This window comes from Python bivittatus, unplaced genomic scaffold (genome assembly GCF_059951505.1).
Source record: "Python bivittatus isolate LINGU-HERP-01145 unplaced genomic scaffold, Pbiv_v1 ctg000780_np1212, whole genome shotgun sequence".
Taxonomy (NCBI): Eukaryota; Metazoa; Chordata; class Lepidosauria; order Squamata; family Pythonidae; genus Python; species Python bivittatus.
The window spans coordinates 1322831-1339441 of NW_028277108.1; the positions used below are offsets into that span (position 1 = coordinate 1322831).

The window sequence follows — 16611 nt, forward strand, 5'->3', positions numbered from 1 at the left end:
CTTGGGAAAATTGTAATCATAATGATACAATGCTGAAAGCCTGAACACCTTCCATAACTCTTACTCAGTTATAAATTAACAAATTTAACGTTATTTAATTGAATGTTTTAGCTTCCACCTTTACTGGTTTTATCTTATTCCAACTGAAATTCAGATGTGTTTCTGTTTAATGGGGAATGTCAGGGCATCAATTAATTAATCAATTACCAATTAAGCTGTTACAGTAAGCAAGACTAAAGAGTAAGTCACACTAAATTTGGTATCGCTTATATCTGAGTAGATAAGTTTAGGATTGCACTGTAAATCATGTTAACCCTCTGTCTTTTACCATTTAAATATCTGTTTACCCATTTGAGCTAAAATCCAAAGCCCATTAAACTCACACTTTTAATTTTTTAACAGAGATACTGCTGAATCATATTTACCATTCATTTCCTGGTAATTTAGATGATGCCAGATTTTAAAAAATATTATAGAACAATCTGCTCTGAAAATATAACCTTGGCATCTTGCTGTGGGAGCAATGATAGCCAACAGTATCTGGGAAAAACAAAAATGACAATAAATATAACAGTTAAATTAGTCACTTATTTACTCTTTTGCTGAGGAGGAGAAATGTTTAAACTGAAGGAACTGCATTAAGCTTGTTGTAAAATTACAGCTAAGAACTTTTGATGGGGGGGGATGAGGAATGGAGGTAATTGCCATGGGGCCCAAACACAGGGGAGACCCCATCGAAAATAGGCTTCACCATTTCAACTGACCAGATGGATCAGTACTTTTGCTCAAAGAAGCAAATCTAATCAATTAAAATATAATCCCAAGAGTATTTTCCATCACTGGAGTTATCTCTGCACTTCTGGTTACTGACCTGTTGATATCAGTGGAGAGAAATAGTGGAGATATTAATATGGGATTCAATAATAATAAAGGGAAGGGGGGGTTCAGAGGCTTCAAAATGCCTAGTGGTTGAAGTATTGGACTAGAACTAAGGAGACCCAGGTTCAAGTCTACTCTTAGCAGTTGAAGTTCACTGGATAACTCACCATCTCTAAGCCCAACTTAAATCATAGGCTAGTGTTGTGGGGAAAAATGGACTCCAGATATCACCTTGAGCTCCTTGAAGAAATCTGGGGTACCAGATCTAGCAAATAAATAGATAGGATTGGTATGATTTGCTCAACACATTGTATTAATGTAGAATTTGACTGAAATTCATTTTCCATGTTTGTTATAAACTGCTCTTTGGTGTGGTATATCATTCTATTGAACTATTTCCCACACTAGTTTTCTTCCTATTTTCATACAAATGCAGCAAAGTAGAGAAAAACAGCTGTTTGGACCAGCCAGGGAGCATTTCTGCAGAGTTCCCAGGCCCTTTGCTAGAAGAGGATCATTTGAGTTAAAATACAGAGATGTGCTAGCTCTTTCTGCCTAAACTGTTCAGTGTCCACTTATTTCCTAATGGTGTGTAAGGAAAGGTCGCCATAAGATGACAGGGCTTCAAGATATAAACAAGGGAGTGCCTTGGCTAGAGTTTGCCCTTCCCTCCCAGAGTGGGAAGTTAAACTTTGCTCTGAACTTGGCACTCAGCTCACCTGTTTGATTGCTAAGGGAGCATATGAGAGGAAGAGTTTATATACCTGGGAAAGGCAATTATGTAGAAGGTTATTGATGGAAGTTCTAGTGTGGGAACCAGAGCTTGAAAAAAGGTTCTTGCCTAGTTGGACCAGGGAGAGGAGAAATTCAGCCATAGCATAGGGGGTGTTGTATTATTGATTTGTTCGCTTGTTCAGTTTATATTCCTTGATCACTCAAGGTAGATCATTGTGGATCAAATTAAGAGTTAAACTAAAATCAACATTCAGGTTAACTGACAATTAAAAACTTGGCAAAGGAGAAATATCTCAGCAGTTCTTCTCAGCTGCCCAACTGCATTTGTATCCGCCTTTTAAATCTCACAACAGCTGAATTGAGATGTTTGTTCGGGAGCCCTAGCACGGGTGTACGTGTCCAGTGGTTTGTGTTTTTATTGAGCCTCAAAGCAGTTTTAGTCCGTTTTTGCTTTAATATAATCCTCTGGTTTTATTAGTTTGCTGTTCAGAGTTTCCTATATAAAAATAAGAAAGCTCAAAGGAAATTAACTGGCACAAATTAACTTCAATCAAGCTGAAGATCTAGAGTACCAGAATTTCATGTTTTTGGTATTAGAACAGTGGTTCTAGAACCTCTCTCAGTTTCCTGTCTTGAGCATTGACAGCAATCATGTTGTCAAAATGACAAAATGTGTGTCATGACATCACCATGCAAACTTCTTTCCTTATGCACTTTGTGCAACATCAGAACACATGTAGGAAAGGATGGTGTTTGTGTCACAAAGTCACCACACATGCTTTGTCATTTGCCTCTACCTGCCTCTCTTCTCCGGATACACATGTTTGCAACTGTGGATTTTTTTAACTGCAGAAAAATTGTATCAGTCTACATAATGGATATTATGCAAGAATAGATTCATCTTATTTTAATTATACATACAGTAAGGTATAATCTTGCAATATATAAAATTGTATATATATTGTAATTACAGATATTGATAGTAATACTATCAAAGCTATGTTTAAGTAAGTGGAAACTGATAAACACCAGAGCTAACTTCACACTGATGTGGTCTCAGCTATCTGCAACTAACCAGGAAAAAAATCTTGGGAGGCATATGGATAGCCCTGTGAAGATGTCAATGCAGTATCAACAGCTACGAAAAAGGCAAATTCTCATGCAAGAGATCATTAGGAAGGGTTTGATAATAAAACTACCAGTGGTTTGACATCCTCATACAAATCAGTAATATGCCTGCAACTTGTACAGTTCTGGTCACCACATTTAGAAAAGGATAATCAAGCTGGAAAAAATATTGAAGAGGATAACCAAAGTGATCCAGGGGCTTGAAGGCTTTCCCTAGAAGAAAATGCTAAAATATTTGGGGCTCTTTATCTTGGAAGAAAGGCAACTTGGGGGAGATACATAATGTCATGCATGGCACAGAGAAAGGAGCAAGAGGTTTTTCTCTGTATTTCAAAACATTAGGACCAGGAGGCATTCATGGAGCCATTTGGAAGGAGATTAGGAACAAGAAAGCAGTTCTTGTCAGCCTTACCAGGTACACTGGACAGGAAACATGACCAGATAAGCTAATTCTACTTTACTGCAAGGCTACATTAACAGAATCTTGCAAGTCTGAAGGTACAATTCTTCCCCTATCTCCTTTACAGCCCAAGAAACTAGGGAGGGTCCTTTCTGAGCCTCTTGCCCCACCCACTATGCAGCTGTGGGCTATGCTGTCTCTTATGTGACCATTCCCTAAGTAGCATTTCTGAGCCTCATCTCCCAAGGTCATTCCCACATACCATGACAGTTCTTCACAGTGTGCAATTAGCCTATGGAATTAATTACCAAAAGATGTGATAAAGTAACTGGATAACTTTAAAAATGAATTGAAATATTCATGGAGAACAGGTCTATCAAGGGTTACTAATCTTGAAGACTCAATCTTACCACCTGGCTATAGACCTCATGTCTCCAAATGCCAGTTGCAAAACAATGTCAGGAGAAAATCTGCCCAGAAGAGCAGGGTATAAATTGGGTAAATAAATATAACTCTGTCTACCTCCTGCTTGCAAATACCTCTGGCATCTGATTGGCCACTTGAAAAACATTGACGGGCAAAGCCTTGGCCTGATCCAGCAGAGTTGTTCTTATATTCTTACATTTTTCATTGATGCATAAATTTAATCCCAAATTTATTATGGATCCAAAAATCATGCTGGTTAAGAATTCTAGTACTGTACTTGTAGTCCTAAAAACTTGGGAAAATCAGATTGGAGAAGTTTGTTTTAATTCATCAGGAGTTTGGGTGATAATTTTAAAAAATCGAATTATTTAGGGGGGAAAACTTTTTTGTTGCCCATTTCTTGATTGATTGATTGATTGATTGATTGATTGATTGATTATGTGCCATCAAGTCAGTATCAACTCTTACTGACCACATAGATGGATTTTCTTCATGATAATCTGTCCCTAACTTGATTCTTTAGGTCTTTCAATGGTGCATGCATTGCCGCTGCAACTGAGTCCATCCCCCTTGCTGCTGGCCATCCTTTTTTCCCTCTTTCATCTTTCCCAGCATTAGAGCCCTCTCCAGAGAGTTAGGTCTTCACATAATGTGTCCAAAGAAGGATAATTTGAGCCTGGTCATTTCTGCCTCAAGTGGGTTGATTTGTTTGATGATCCATTGGTTTCCTTTTTGGCTGCCTGTGGTATTCTCAGGAGTCTTCTCCAACAGCCCATTTTTTATTTGTGTATATTCTTTTAATTCTACCATTCTCACAATTCCCTATACTTTCAATAACTAAATTTTTACCTCATTTGTTGGGTATCAGTTTTTACCTAATTCCATTTGTTGGGTATCATTTTGGCTCCTAAAATAGTCTTCAGAATGACCCCAGGACTTTATCTACTACTACCTCCTTCACACATCTTAAATAGATAACAATTGAGTATAGCAGAAAATCATAACCAAATCTCAATTTGAGTCTCTTTTTTTTTTTTCTGTGTCAGCTCTTCATCCTTCACAGGAGCAACATGGATCAATTCCTTGCCTATCAATGTAAATAAACAATTATAAGGTATCACACATGTTGTTACATTGAGTTTCTCTAAAAATGTTCATATAATATTTAAAAACTCCGTATTAAATATATATAAATTAATATTTATTGAGTGGTTAGAGGTTATAGTTTGAAAAACCATTAAAAATCCCCTTCCCCATCCCTGCAAAGTATTCTAATGGCTGCCAAATTGTATGCAAACATATCAGCTTGAGTTAAATTGATCTAGTTTCACTATTGCCTGGAACTGGGGAGTCAATATCTCTTTCACTCACAACACTCCACAGGAAAGAAGCATTCAAATTAAACCAGGATGGTGTACTGATTAAGGTGCTAGGCTAAGACTGTAATGAACCAAGTTCAAACCTAGCATCCACCATGAAAGCCAAAATATCCCGCAGAATTACTATTATGAAGAAAAGTGGGAGGAGTGCTATGTATGGTATTTTGAGCTGATGAATCTCGGGGCTTGGGGGGAGTAAAATAAAAATGTTACAATAGACAAAGCTAAATTTCAGGGCGCACACATGGCTTCAGATCCACCTGGGAAGGAAAGTGAGGTCCCAACTAACCAGTTGAAGGTGTCATTGGACACTTTCCATCTTCTGTTGCTGTGACAAAGATGTTTCCCACATGAATGTGAAGCCATGTCTGGTAATGCCCTAAAGAGCAATGGAGGGGAGATGCTAAACCTTTCTTTGAGTATCTTCTGCTCTATATTCTCAGCTTTTTTTCTTTCTTTCTTTTCTTTTTTGAGCCAGGCATGTAGAACAAAACTGAAAAAAAGTTTCAGAGGTTCCAGGAAGGAAAAGGGAAGGGAGGTAGGCACTCACCACCCCTCAACCATGCACTACTTTTCCCTTCAAAACAGACAAGCGCATCCCATTTCAAGGCAGGATCAGGTTTCAACACTAAGATTTGCAGCTGTCACCTCTGTACTGATCTTCACCCTCCTGTCGGTACAATGGGAATAATCATGATTTATTCAAAATGGGCAGTGATCTGTTTCAAACGTGAGTAAATGTTGTACATCGCTTTCATATAATGTGTTAGATTATTTGTTACGCTTAAAGAAGATATGAGCTGAATATTGCCAACACTTCTGTGTTGCCATGCACAGCTGCCTTTTAGTCATTTCCTGTTGTATGTACCACAAAGATCCCTGGTTATACAAATCAACACTTTTTAAACTTTTAATTTAGTACAGCCCTGCTTCTACCAGATGCAATCCAGTAAGTGCATGCAAATATAAGACTCACTATGTAAATGCTTCTTTTTAAAACTATTCTAGGTCATGTTGCATGATATAATTTTAGGATTCTTCTTTTCACTGAAATTCCTTTGTGAAAAAATTCTCCATTAATGTTCTACTTTATTTTTCCATTTTGTAGGGTTCGTTTCTCTCTTTTTTTAATTAAAGAATCAAAATAAATGCCTGCCTTTTTGTGCAGAAATTACAAATATTACTTATATGATACTACATAATAACAAACGTTCTTACAGTACCTCACTGTGGCAAAATATCTTGCATCTATTTTTTTTAATGAAAAACAAAGGCTGGTGCATCGATTTATCCTAAACTGAAGATATTGGAACCTGAGATATTCTACCCGTCAATTTTACTGTTACTTCCTTGTCTGAACAATACTGCCCATTTATATCTGGTTTATTACATTTCTCCACCTTTCTTTCTCTCAGAGGTGAAACTGGATTGTTCACTGATCTCACTTGTTTTATCTCTTTCCACAGTTAATAAAGAAATATGTCATATTGTAGCTTTTTTACTCCATTTGCAACAAGCTGGATTTTAAAAAAATAGAGTAGCCATTCAAGATTCTAACTCAAAATCTTCTACTAAAATCAAGTAACTTTGGGCAAAGACCAAAAAAAGCACATATGAAATTAGTTCGGTGCCATCCAGGAGGCCTCACCCCCTTCCTACAACTGTATGGACAAATGCCACTATCTCAGACTGACTCCAGTGATAATCCATAGCTCCATAATACTTCCAAGAACATTCCAGTTTTCCTTGATCCTGTTAATCCATTGTATTTAATGTCTTTCACATCTTCTACGTCTCTTCATCAGTGGCATAGCAGGAGCTGGGGGCTGGTCCACCCCGGCCGCAGGCAATAAGAGGGGTGCTATTGAAGACCACAAGGAGGCTACTGGCGGGTGCAGTCAGGCTGCGGTTGTTCATGCAGCGATCAGCTGTTTGGTGGTAGGTGCAGTGCAGGTCCCGTGAGAAAAACCTTTATGAGTCAGTCTGGACTCCCAGCAACTGCCCCTTGCAGATTTTTTTGGTAGCATTTTTTCAGAAGTGGCTTGCCAATTCCTGTCACTTCCTGAAAGAAGTGACTGGGCCAAGATCACCCAGCTGGCTTTGTGCCTAAGGCAGGACTAGAAATCCTGGTCTTCTGGTTTCTAGTCTGATGCCTTCACCACTACACAAAATTGGCTCTTGGCGGTGAAGGGGGAGGGTGTGCGTGCGTGTGTCAAAAAATGCTCCACTCCGCCACTGCTCTCAATCATACCTAGTATTGTAGTTTTTTCTAAGCCATCATCCACCTGCATCACATAACCCAAATCTATGAGTTTCTGCTTGCTAATCGTTGACTCAAGGGGACAGTCTTTATTTTGCCCAGGAACAATTGATTGGAACTGGCTCCAAAATTCATAATTTGAAGGCATCTATCTTCTCTGTCTCGCTCTTTCTCAGTGTCCAGCTTTCACAACTATACCTTACCCCAGAAAAAAAACATTGCTTTAGTTATTCTGATCTTTGTTGTCATACAAATGCCCTATTATCTTGTCAAACTTTGTGATATTGCTCTCCTCCCTAGGATGCATCACCTGTTTTACTTCTCCAGTGGACTGTACGTCTTTATCTTACCCCAGCCCCCCAACCCCCGCAAAACAAAGCATTGCCACTTCTTGGCATCCATTGTGAGTTCACTAAACAAGCTGACTGGCATTACCTTTATCTTTTTAATATCTAACATTAACTCCGATGTTTTCCTTTCCACTTTTACTTTTGGAATGAGCTCCTGCAAGCTAACAAAGGGGTATTGTTTGCACTTCTCAAGTTGTTGGTGTTTCATTTTCTCCTTTTGACTTCAGCCGTCATCTCTTACAATCATGCCAGTCTTGTAAGAGATTTGCCGTGTACACTGAACAGGTATGAGAGGAATATGTATCTTTGTCTCGCTCCCACTTCTATTCTGAGCCACTCTGTTTCCCAAACATTTATCTGTCTTGTTTTATGTTCTTTTATTTTTGAAACCTGCCTGTTTATTTGGCACTTCTGTCTCCATGTAAAGTTGTAAGATCTTCAGCAAAACCTGGGTGAGGTATGAGCAAAATTATTTGGTAAGCTGCCCATTCTCTTGAAACTCTCTTCTTTGTTATGGATACAGTATAATCAGCTATTTTCCTTTCATAAGTAGCAAGCATGATGAGATAAATAGCTAACCAACTTCCTGACCCTTCCAGCTGACCTATCAGCAGGATGCATTAGCCCTTCTTAATCCTCAAATGCAACTCACTTTTCCCCAGTGGGGGACGCAAAAAAGATGCCTCAGCACAACCAAAAGGCATTCCCCTTCTGAATGCTAACTACCTGTAAGTAATCAGGCAAAAAACGACTCTTTTTACCGTGCTACTGAGAACTTGTTGACTGTGCCAGGTTGACAGTTTGGCAAATAGCAAAACAGTGCAGTGAGATTTTCCTTTCTGAGGGAAGTAGTTTATTCTCTAAATTCTCCAGCTTTATTTAGGGTTCCATTCTTCCTTAAGCTAGCATGGGAAAATCATGAATAAATGATTTTATTCATGATTTTCCCATGCTAGCTCTCTCTCTCTCTCTCTCTCTCTTTCTCTCTCTCTCTTGTTTTTTTGCAGGAAATTTGGGGCCAGTAGGAAAACTCACCACGTTTATAGAAATTAGCGCAAGACTTTTTGTGTTAGAAATCTTTAAAGTATCTTTTCAGTGCCCATAAATGTCTGGTTTCTTGGCTTGCTTGCTATTGATGTCATGTTTGTAGTGACACTGTATCCTATAATGAGGTGCGTCTGCGGCAAATTTCAAGCAGATTTTTTGGGGGCTTTGGTACTAAGGAAAATGTTGGTATGGGTGATAATAATGTATTTGAATGAAGAGATGAGAGATTACTATTAGGAATAAGCAAAGAGGTGAAGTACAACAGAGTAACTCGTTCACAGAAAAGAAACATAGTCCTTAAACCAAGTACTGTAAGGCAGCCATGAACCGATTTCTTAACTTCTAAAGGTGGGGGATAGGAAGCATTAAGGTAAGCCAATGGCTAAATTGTCTCAAGTGCTCTCAAACTCACACAGTCCGCTGATCATAAGTTTCCCTCTGATTGGAGGGCAGGTCTGTCACTCACCGAATCCAATACTCCTCCTCTCTCTGTTTCCAACCAGATTTTAGAACCTTGGGCAACACCTACAATAATATAGTAAAACTTCGGTTTAATGGACCCCTCATTTAGCAGACTTCAGATGCAACAGAGAACATTTTGGTCAGGACATCCACCCCAAATGATGAATAAATCAGTTGCATCTGAAATTTTCCAGATGAGGGAATTAAATGCTCATTGAATTTAATCCAGGACAATTTAATTTAATTTAATTTAATTTAATCTGACAATTTGCATTAATTTGTGTATTGACATCATGAATACGATATACTTTTGGCTTTAACAGACATTTAGGAATAACTGAGATCTTACTTCCCCAATTATTTCAATAAATCATTTTTTCTGTACTTTTGGGGGTGGGGGAGGGGTCCTTTCATTGCAGCTGAGTTTCTGAACCATATATAGGAGATGCCAAATCAGAGACAAAGCTAGTTAGAGATACCCATTCCACCTTCAATGGTTTAAAAACACGCCAAGTAGATCAGTGTATCTAAATTCAGAGAGAGTGAATTAAATAATAACTAATGTTCACTACTCTATATTATTACAGCTAAGCAATTGTTTGATTTCCTTTTCACACACATACACTCCCAGGTACACAGATCACTTTTCTGTTTAAAATATTTTTGCCTTGATTTGAACCAAATCCTGATTTATTTGACCTCAGATCAAATTGCTTTGAGGAAGCTAGCCTCAAATGCTGTTTTTATTAAGGCCACTAGGTGTCAGAATTTTCTTAATTCTTTCTTCTGCCCGGGCGAATCCATGCAACTTTTCATCTTTTATTATTTTCACTGCCCACCTATGTGTTTGTGTAAGTGTATTCGGCAATAGATTCATTCCTCCTCCTCCTCCCTCTCCTTCTTCCATAAGATCCTTGTGGAAGAGAGTAGGAATATTGGATTCCTATATGTCCCTGATTGTGTGGTGACCTTATGTAGCATATACTGCCTATGGGACTTACAGGTGAATTACATCTGCACATTTTACTCCTCTACCCAAATTGATCTCCATCCTATTCACTTGGAAATGATCTTTCTCCCACTGACTTTGCCTTCCAAGAAACGATGTGAGGTCTCTCCTTCTTTCCTAGCACCAGGTGAACTTCAGCACACATGGAGACTTCCCCTTTCTGGGTAAAGCATAGTAATGAGACTTGGTGTACCAATTCCTTAGAAAGTGGCCAAGATGTGTGTCATGATATTTTTCATTTAAGATCTTGGATCTTATTTTAGATGCGACCTAGGAAATTTTCAAATGAAGTCAATGGCTAGTTTCCTCGATACTTTGAACAGTAACGTGTGGTATCTGTCACTTTCAAGGACTACGTTAATAAATATCTTTACAACATCTTCAGATGATTCTGAATAAAGGCACAAACGCCAGAGTTAGCTAATGCATTGCTGTGTGTTTCATAAATCTTTTTCAGTTAGGATGGCCCAATACATTATTAGTTCTACATTTCCTCTGTCTTTTGTTTCTGGCTACAGAATATTCTGGGAAATAGCTCCATGTTGTAGAAGCATCTGCTGGCTTGCAAATATTGAAATACATGTTTTTAAATTGTATACGTACATAATTTTCCATCTGAGGATTATGTAGATCAATGTTTCTCAGCCTTAGCAACTTCAAGATGTGTGGACTTCATCTCCCAGAATTCATGCTGGCTGGGGAATTCTGGGAGATGAAGTCCACACATCTTAAAGTTGCCAAGATTGAGGAACACTGACGTAGATTGTAGGTCACAAATTAAGCCCAAATGCACACGTAAATGTTCTGCTACCAAAGAATGGATATCATTTGTTCATTTATGAAATCTTTAATATAGTCCTTTGACAAAAAAGGGGAGGAGAGGGGAAGAGGGTCTTTGCATGTTCCCTAAGGCGTTTTGCTTTAGGAAATGATGCTTTAACAGATATTAAAGAGGAAAGTGCTTATTTTAAGGAAGTACACAGTCTGCTTCCTTTGAGACAAAAGATCGTTTGTTTTTCTATAACTGGTATTCAAGCAGCAGGCTTCATTACAAGAAAAACTGAGGGGCAGAGAAGAGTCACCCTTTTAGGGGACGTAAAGAGCTGCCAGCTCTGGGCCGCAAAAATCTGGATGTCCAAGAGATTGCAGCCAATAGATACAAAATCTGCCAACACGTTGCTGACATCTCGTCAGGTTTTATAGCCCAGAACTGGTAGCCCTAAGAATGCATCGTTTCTGGCCAAGCGTTGTATGTGTGCAAGGGCGAAAGGCATAAAGGGGATTCTGAACTACACAATTATAATAACTCCTTCTCTCCTTAAAAATGGTAAGATCTGACAATATGGCCAATTCCTGTGTACCCTTGTGGATTTAATCAAGTATAATAGATGAATCAAAACTCCCTCTAAAATTACCATAAACATTTGAAAAAAATATTTCAGATTTTCAAGCAGTTAACCAGAGTGATCCTACTATGGAGGCAGAGGGACTCTGAAATAACAGTCTTTATAAAGTTCAAAACCCTCAGAAGATTCGTGCAGACAGGACAAAAGAGCTGTTTGCAGTACCCCAGATTTTTTTCCTTCCTTCCTTCCTTCCTTCCTTCCTTCCTTCCTTCCTTCCTTCCTTCCTTCCTTCCTTCCTTCCTTCCTTCCTTCCTCCCTCCCTCCCTCCCTCCCTCCCTCCCCTAGGCAATTCAAGGGGAAAAATATTAAGCATGCAAGCTCCAAAGTCAAGGTACAACTTCTCCTATGATAGATAGATTCACAGGGAATCTTCCCAAAGCTTTAATATTTTCCTACCAACCCTACGGTTGTACCTTACCTTATAGAAGAGCATTGTGCCAAAGCCAGGTTTGGGGATTAATAAATAGTTTTGCAGTCCCACTCCTGATAATTAAATGATAGCATGTTGATTTCTCCTTTTGGAAATAAATAGGGATTCCTATTCTTTAAGTAACTGTTTTGTACTAAGATTTAGGAGATTTAGAAAAGTTTGACCTGACTGATTTCTGCTCTTAATCGCGTGAGACTTTTGCCATTAAAGCTTGATGCTCATTTCTCTCCTCCCTTTTCTGTGTGAACATATTTAAAATACAACATAAATATGAATAATTGCTGCATATTGATATTCATTGTAATATAGACCAAAGATGCAAACCATGACATCAATAACAGAATGATTAGGTTTGGTTTTTACCTTTTAACGTTCCCCTGGAATTTGCTGATTTCCATCTGAGTAATGCATCTCCTAATTATGGCATATAGCATGTAAAACTGAGTTTCTATTTTGTGATACAGTATAATTAGAGGATTAGTATTAAATATAGTTGGTTTTCTGGTGTCTGAAATGCCATATTTTCCCAATTTAGATCAGAATCTTAACAAGAAGCAGAGATACGCTGGAATTGGAAAATAGTCTGCAGTTATGCTGAGGCACTACAGATACCTCATATTTTGTTAGCGATAGGCAGAAACATTTATTTGCTTTTGGAACACAGTAGAAATGGTCAAGCTAATAGGAAGCTAATATATTTTCTTCTTATAGTATTTGGTGAGTAATAGTTGATTCACACATGACAAACCGCATCTGATAGTCAAGCCACCAAGCCATTCTTCCTTTTTATTGTATTTAACAAAAGCAAAAAAAAAAAAAAGTTTTAAGTTTTAAAAAATCTGATACTGAAGCCCTTGAACAGTTGCCCGCTCCAGTCAGCTAACATACAGAAATGGACAAAGAGCGCAAGATGGCAAACACAGTGTTCTGATTAAAACCCTTTGGTTCAAGTGATGTTGTGGCACATACGAAAGCGGCAAGGCTTCGATCACAACACATCCTGTACCCAACATCTTGTGGATTTAAAAAAAAGAAACTTTTTTCAAAGGCAAAAAGAGCTGGTGATAAAAACGGACAGAGATATAGGCTGAAACAGAGAATCGTAATATGTACAAACGCCGTCCTGAAGAAGTTATGGTTTTTAATTTGGTCTTAATGGTTTTATATGGTTTCGTTGTTTTACTGGTACGTTGTTTACTGTTTCTGGTTGCTGTTTTAATTAGGTGAATTGAAGTCCACACATTAGGAGTTTAATTAGGGCATTAATTAATCAGGGTATTAATTAATTAGAGTATTAGCCCAGAGTCACAAATGTGAGATGGGTGGTTATATACATTGGATGGATGAATGGATGGATGGATGGATGGATGGATGGATGGATGGATGGATGGATGGATGGAATCTCCACCAAGCAGTGAAAGCCTATTATGCACAGTTTCCAAGGCAGAGCTCCACGATTTAGGTGGAACTATTAAGTAATTCTTTTCTCTAGTCCCCATCAACTCAGCCTCCATTACAGCTGGGACATAAGGGAGAGCAGAGGCAAGCTGGTATGGGAAAATACCATTCCCTAAGGTCATGCTTAGCAATGGTCTATAGTTCTCATTATAAGGGTGATATAAACTAGAGTCTAGAAGTGCCATCCTCTAATCTCCCAATTTGTCTCTAACCTGACTTGACCAGGGTTCAGAGCAGTGGAAGATTTAAAACGTTGACAAGCCATTCTGAATAAATTGGCCAGGTAGCTTCATTTCTGAGTGAGGCTTCTCCCAGCCCATCTTCCTTTCACCAAGGTTAGAAAGGATCACAGCACTCCCAGAAAAAGAATCTGTGGACAAGCGGCAGCCCCAAAAGCACACAGTATAACTCCTCGCTGCTCATTTGTGTAATTATTCATTAACCACTGTATTTCTCACATGATATTCCTGGGAAGATTTTTCACTGTACACTTTGTGCCACTTGTCTTCCATGATAATTACTGGGCGTTTTAGTAATAAAAAGTTAATAAGTAGCCTGGTTTTAATTGTGTTTCACTATATTATAAACTGAAGATGGTGTTAAAAGAATATGTCTGCTTAACGCCATGTAGTAAGCAAACTGTGCTCCAGCTGAAGTAAAAGTTGTCTTCGGTTCACTCTTCATTTGATTTAGTTTTTTTCTTCAGAAACACATTTTTATTCTTTCTCTCTCTCTCTTTCAGCATTTATCAGAATATGAGAGACACAGATTCAGTATAATGGACCAGCCGTAAGTTTTTCCTTCCCAAATCCATTTCTTCAGGAAATGTACAAGTCCTTTTCTGCAAATAGTACAGTGTGTGTGTGTGTGTGTGTGTGTATACACACACAGACACACATACTTTGAATACTGTATATAAAAGAAGCCCTTGATGAACATTTATTTCTATGTCTAGTGTGAATTGTGGTTTTTTTTTATAATATATCCAGAATCACCTTTTCAAATTAATATTCAAAGTATATGTGCAAAATGTTCCATTCTGGATATAGAACATTATGGAAAACTCTGGAAAATTCCATCTTCTTCTGGACCATTTTAGTCTGGCACTTTTCTGGAAATAACCCTTCTCGAACAGGAAGTAGTTTGTGGTGTTCCATTCATTGTTTTGGCCCCGAAATGGTTAAGAGCCAGATGACCCATGAAACAGAACAAACTGGAGTTCTCTAGAACATTCCACTTCCAGAAGAGAATGTTTGTCTAGACTAATTCTAGTCATAGAGACATCAGTTTAATTCAGCCGCTGCACATCTTTTTTAATGTACCCATATATAAATAATCTTTTAAGCCACCTGCACTGTATTTTTTTAAAACCTCCCCAACTATATGTTCACTGAGCTATTATGATTGTCTAATTGAATATTTAAAAAGCAAATGTTTCTTTCAATTCAAGCTCATTCTCATGATTTCCTATGACTTCCTATGTCCATGTTGTTTTCTTGGTAGTAATATAGAGGTGATGGGCCATTGTGTTTTTCCAAGAGACTTTTTTAAAATTTCCAGTGTAGTCTTCAGCTAGATTTCCTGGAGGTTTCTCATCCAAGTACTACCTAGCAGCAACCTATAGCAAAAGAGAAACATATGTGACTGTATCATATTCTGATAATATGAGAATCCATAGTTCATTGCCTACAAATCAGTGCCTTCTCGTGAAACTAAACCACTTTTATAAGCTATGATTTAGCATAAACTCTAAATCAGCATACCATTGTTTTCTCTCTAAAGAAAAAATAATACTGTATCTATAATGTCATACTTACGTAAATTTCTATATTTGACATGAATGCAAATATCTAAAATCTCTCTTTCCAGTCATCATCTTATTTTTACTATATCCTGTTGCACTTATTTAGATAAGACTGCTTCCGTAACAGAACTGTAATTATTAACTAATTAAATAAGAAAATGTCAGTGGAAACTTATTTTAAAGATTAAATCTAAGAAGATGATGGTTTCAGTAGGACAAAATAGAACTATCTTCCTCGGTCTGGCCATCTCCAAACTTTTAGGGATTGTGTACTCCCAGAGAGCAAGGTCTCTGGCTCAGAACTCCAGTCTTGTTGCAGCTGGTTGAAGAAAACTGAACTGTAATGTAACCCTGCAGTTCATTCATTCTACTTTGACTGAGGACCTCATTATCAATTCATTGTCTGTTTCTCTTTGAACCATGGGAAAGTATCTCTATCATCAGTTCTGTAGCGCCTGTGGGTTTTATCTGGCCTAAGTGGTGGCCAGCTGAGGACTCCAATATGAAGTGGCAAGACTAAGACAAGGCATGGAAAAAATTATGGTTGTTGATCAGGAGGGAAATAAGAACTTTTATTAAAGAGCTATCTGGAACATATTTAGTAATGAGAAGCAATATAGGTCAACTCTCATGCTTCTTGGTCAAAGTATGTATAGATACAGACCTCATTGCACTAGCCTTACTCACACTGATGGATTTATAGAAACTCTATATCATCAGGACAAGAGTAACTTCAAAATACTATTCAAAATCCATTTCTCCACATCAACCTTGCATTAAAGACTTTTCATCACACCTTCCTTTCACTTCAGAGAGACTGCAGCTCTCTCTGCCTTTTCTTTATGAATGAAAAATGAAAGTTCTTTGTTTAAATCATTCTGAACAATATTTGTGACTTCCTCTCAAAATTGGCCATCACTGTTATCAATAAAGTGGGCTTTCTCATGTACAAGAGTGTTTGGAGCTCAGAAAAACTCATATGTTATTTAATAGACATTTAGTTTGAAAATCCCTTCTCCCATTAGTCTGTCAACTCAAGGATTTACTTTATAGTTAAACCATCATTGAGAGTTTGGCGGTCAAGAAATGTTCTATTTAGAGAACAACTAAAGTTCTATCGGCCTAAGAACATGACCATGAGTAAGTAAAAAATACTGGAAAATAACATTTCTTTGTAAACATCTAATTTACAAGCTAAGAAATGTCTATCTTTGACACAGCAAGTGCCCCATAATTATACCACCTTTTGGAGATGTGTTCTAAATTACAGGCAGAAGCCGTTCAATTATCTCTAAGATTGGTGCCAGTTCTTTGCAGCACACCAAATACTAGAATTTAGTCTCTTTTGCAGTGCTTAGTAGGAACAGGTGAATTATGTCTGGAACAATTGGAACGAGTGCTAGTGCTTCATATTTCATACCCGTATGTTTGAAATGTT

General features: G+C 37.9%; 1 protein-coding gene across 2 annotated transcripts in view; it reads left to right on the top strand.

Annotated features, from left to right (window-relative positions):
* Positions 1-16611, top strand: part of BLNK (B cell linker) — a 112074-nt gene that overhangs the window by 26171 nt on the left and 69292 nt on the right. For both annotated transcript variants that reach the window (XM_088129009.1, XM_025164194.2), the window contains exon 3: positions 14112-14158. In XM_088129009.1, the coding sequence (XP_087985135.1) occupies positions 14112-14158 (47 nt within the window). The remainder of the gene's footprint in view (positions 1-14111; positions 14159-16611) is intronic.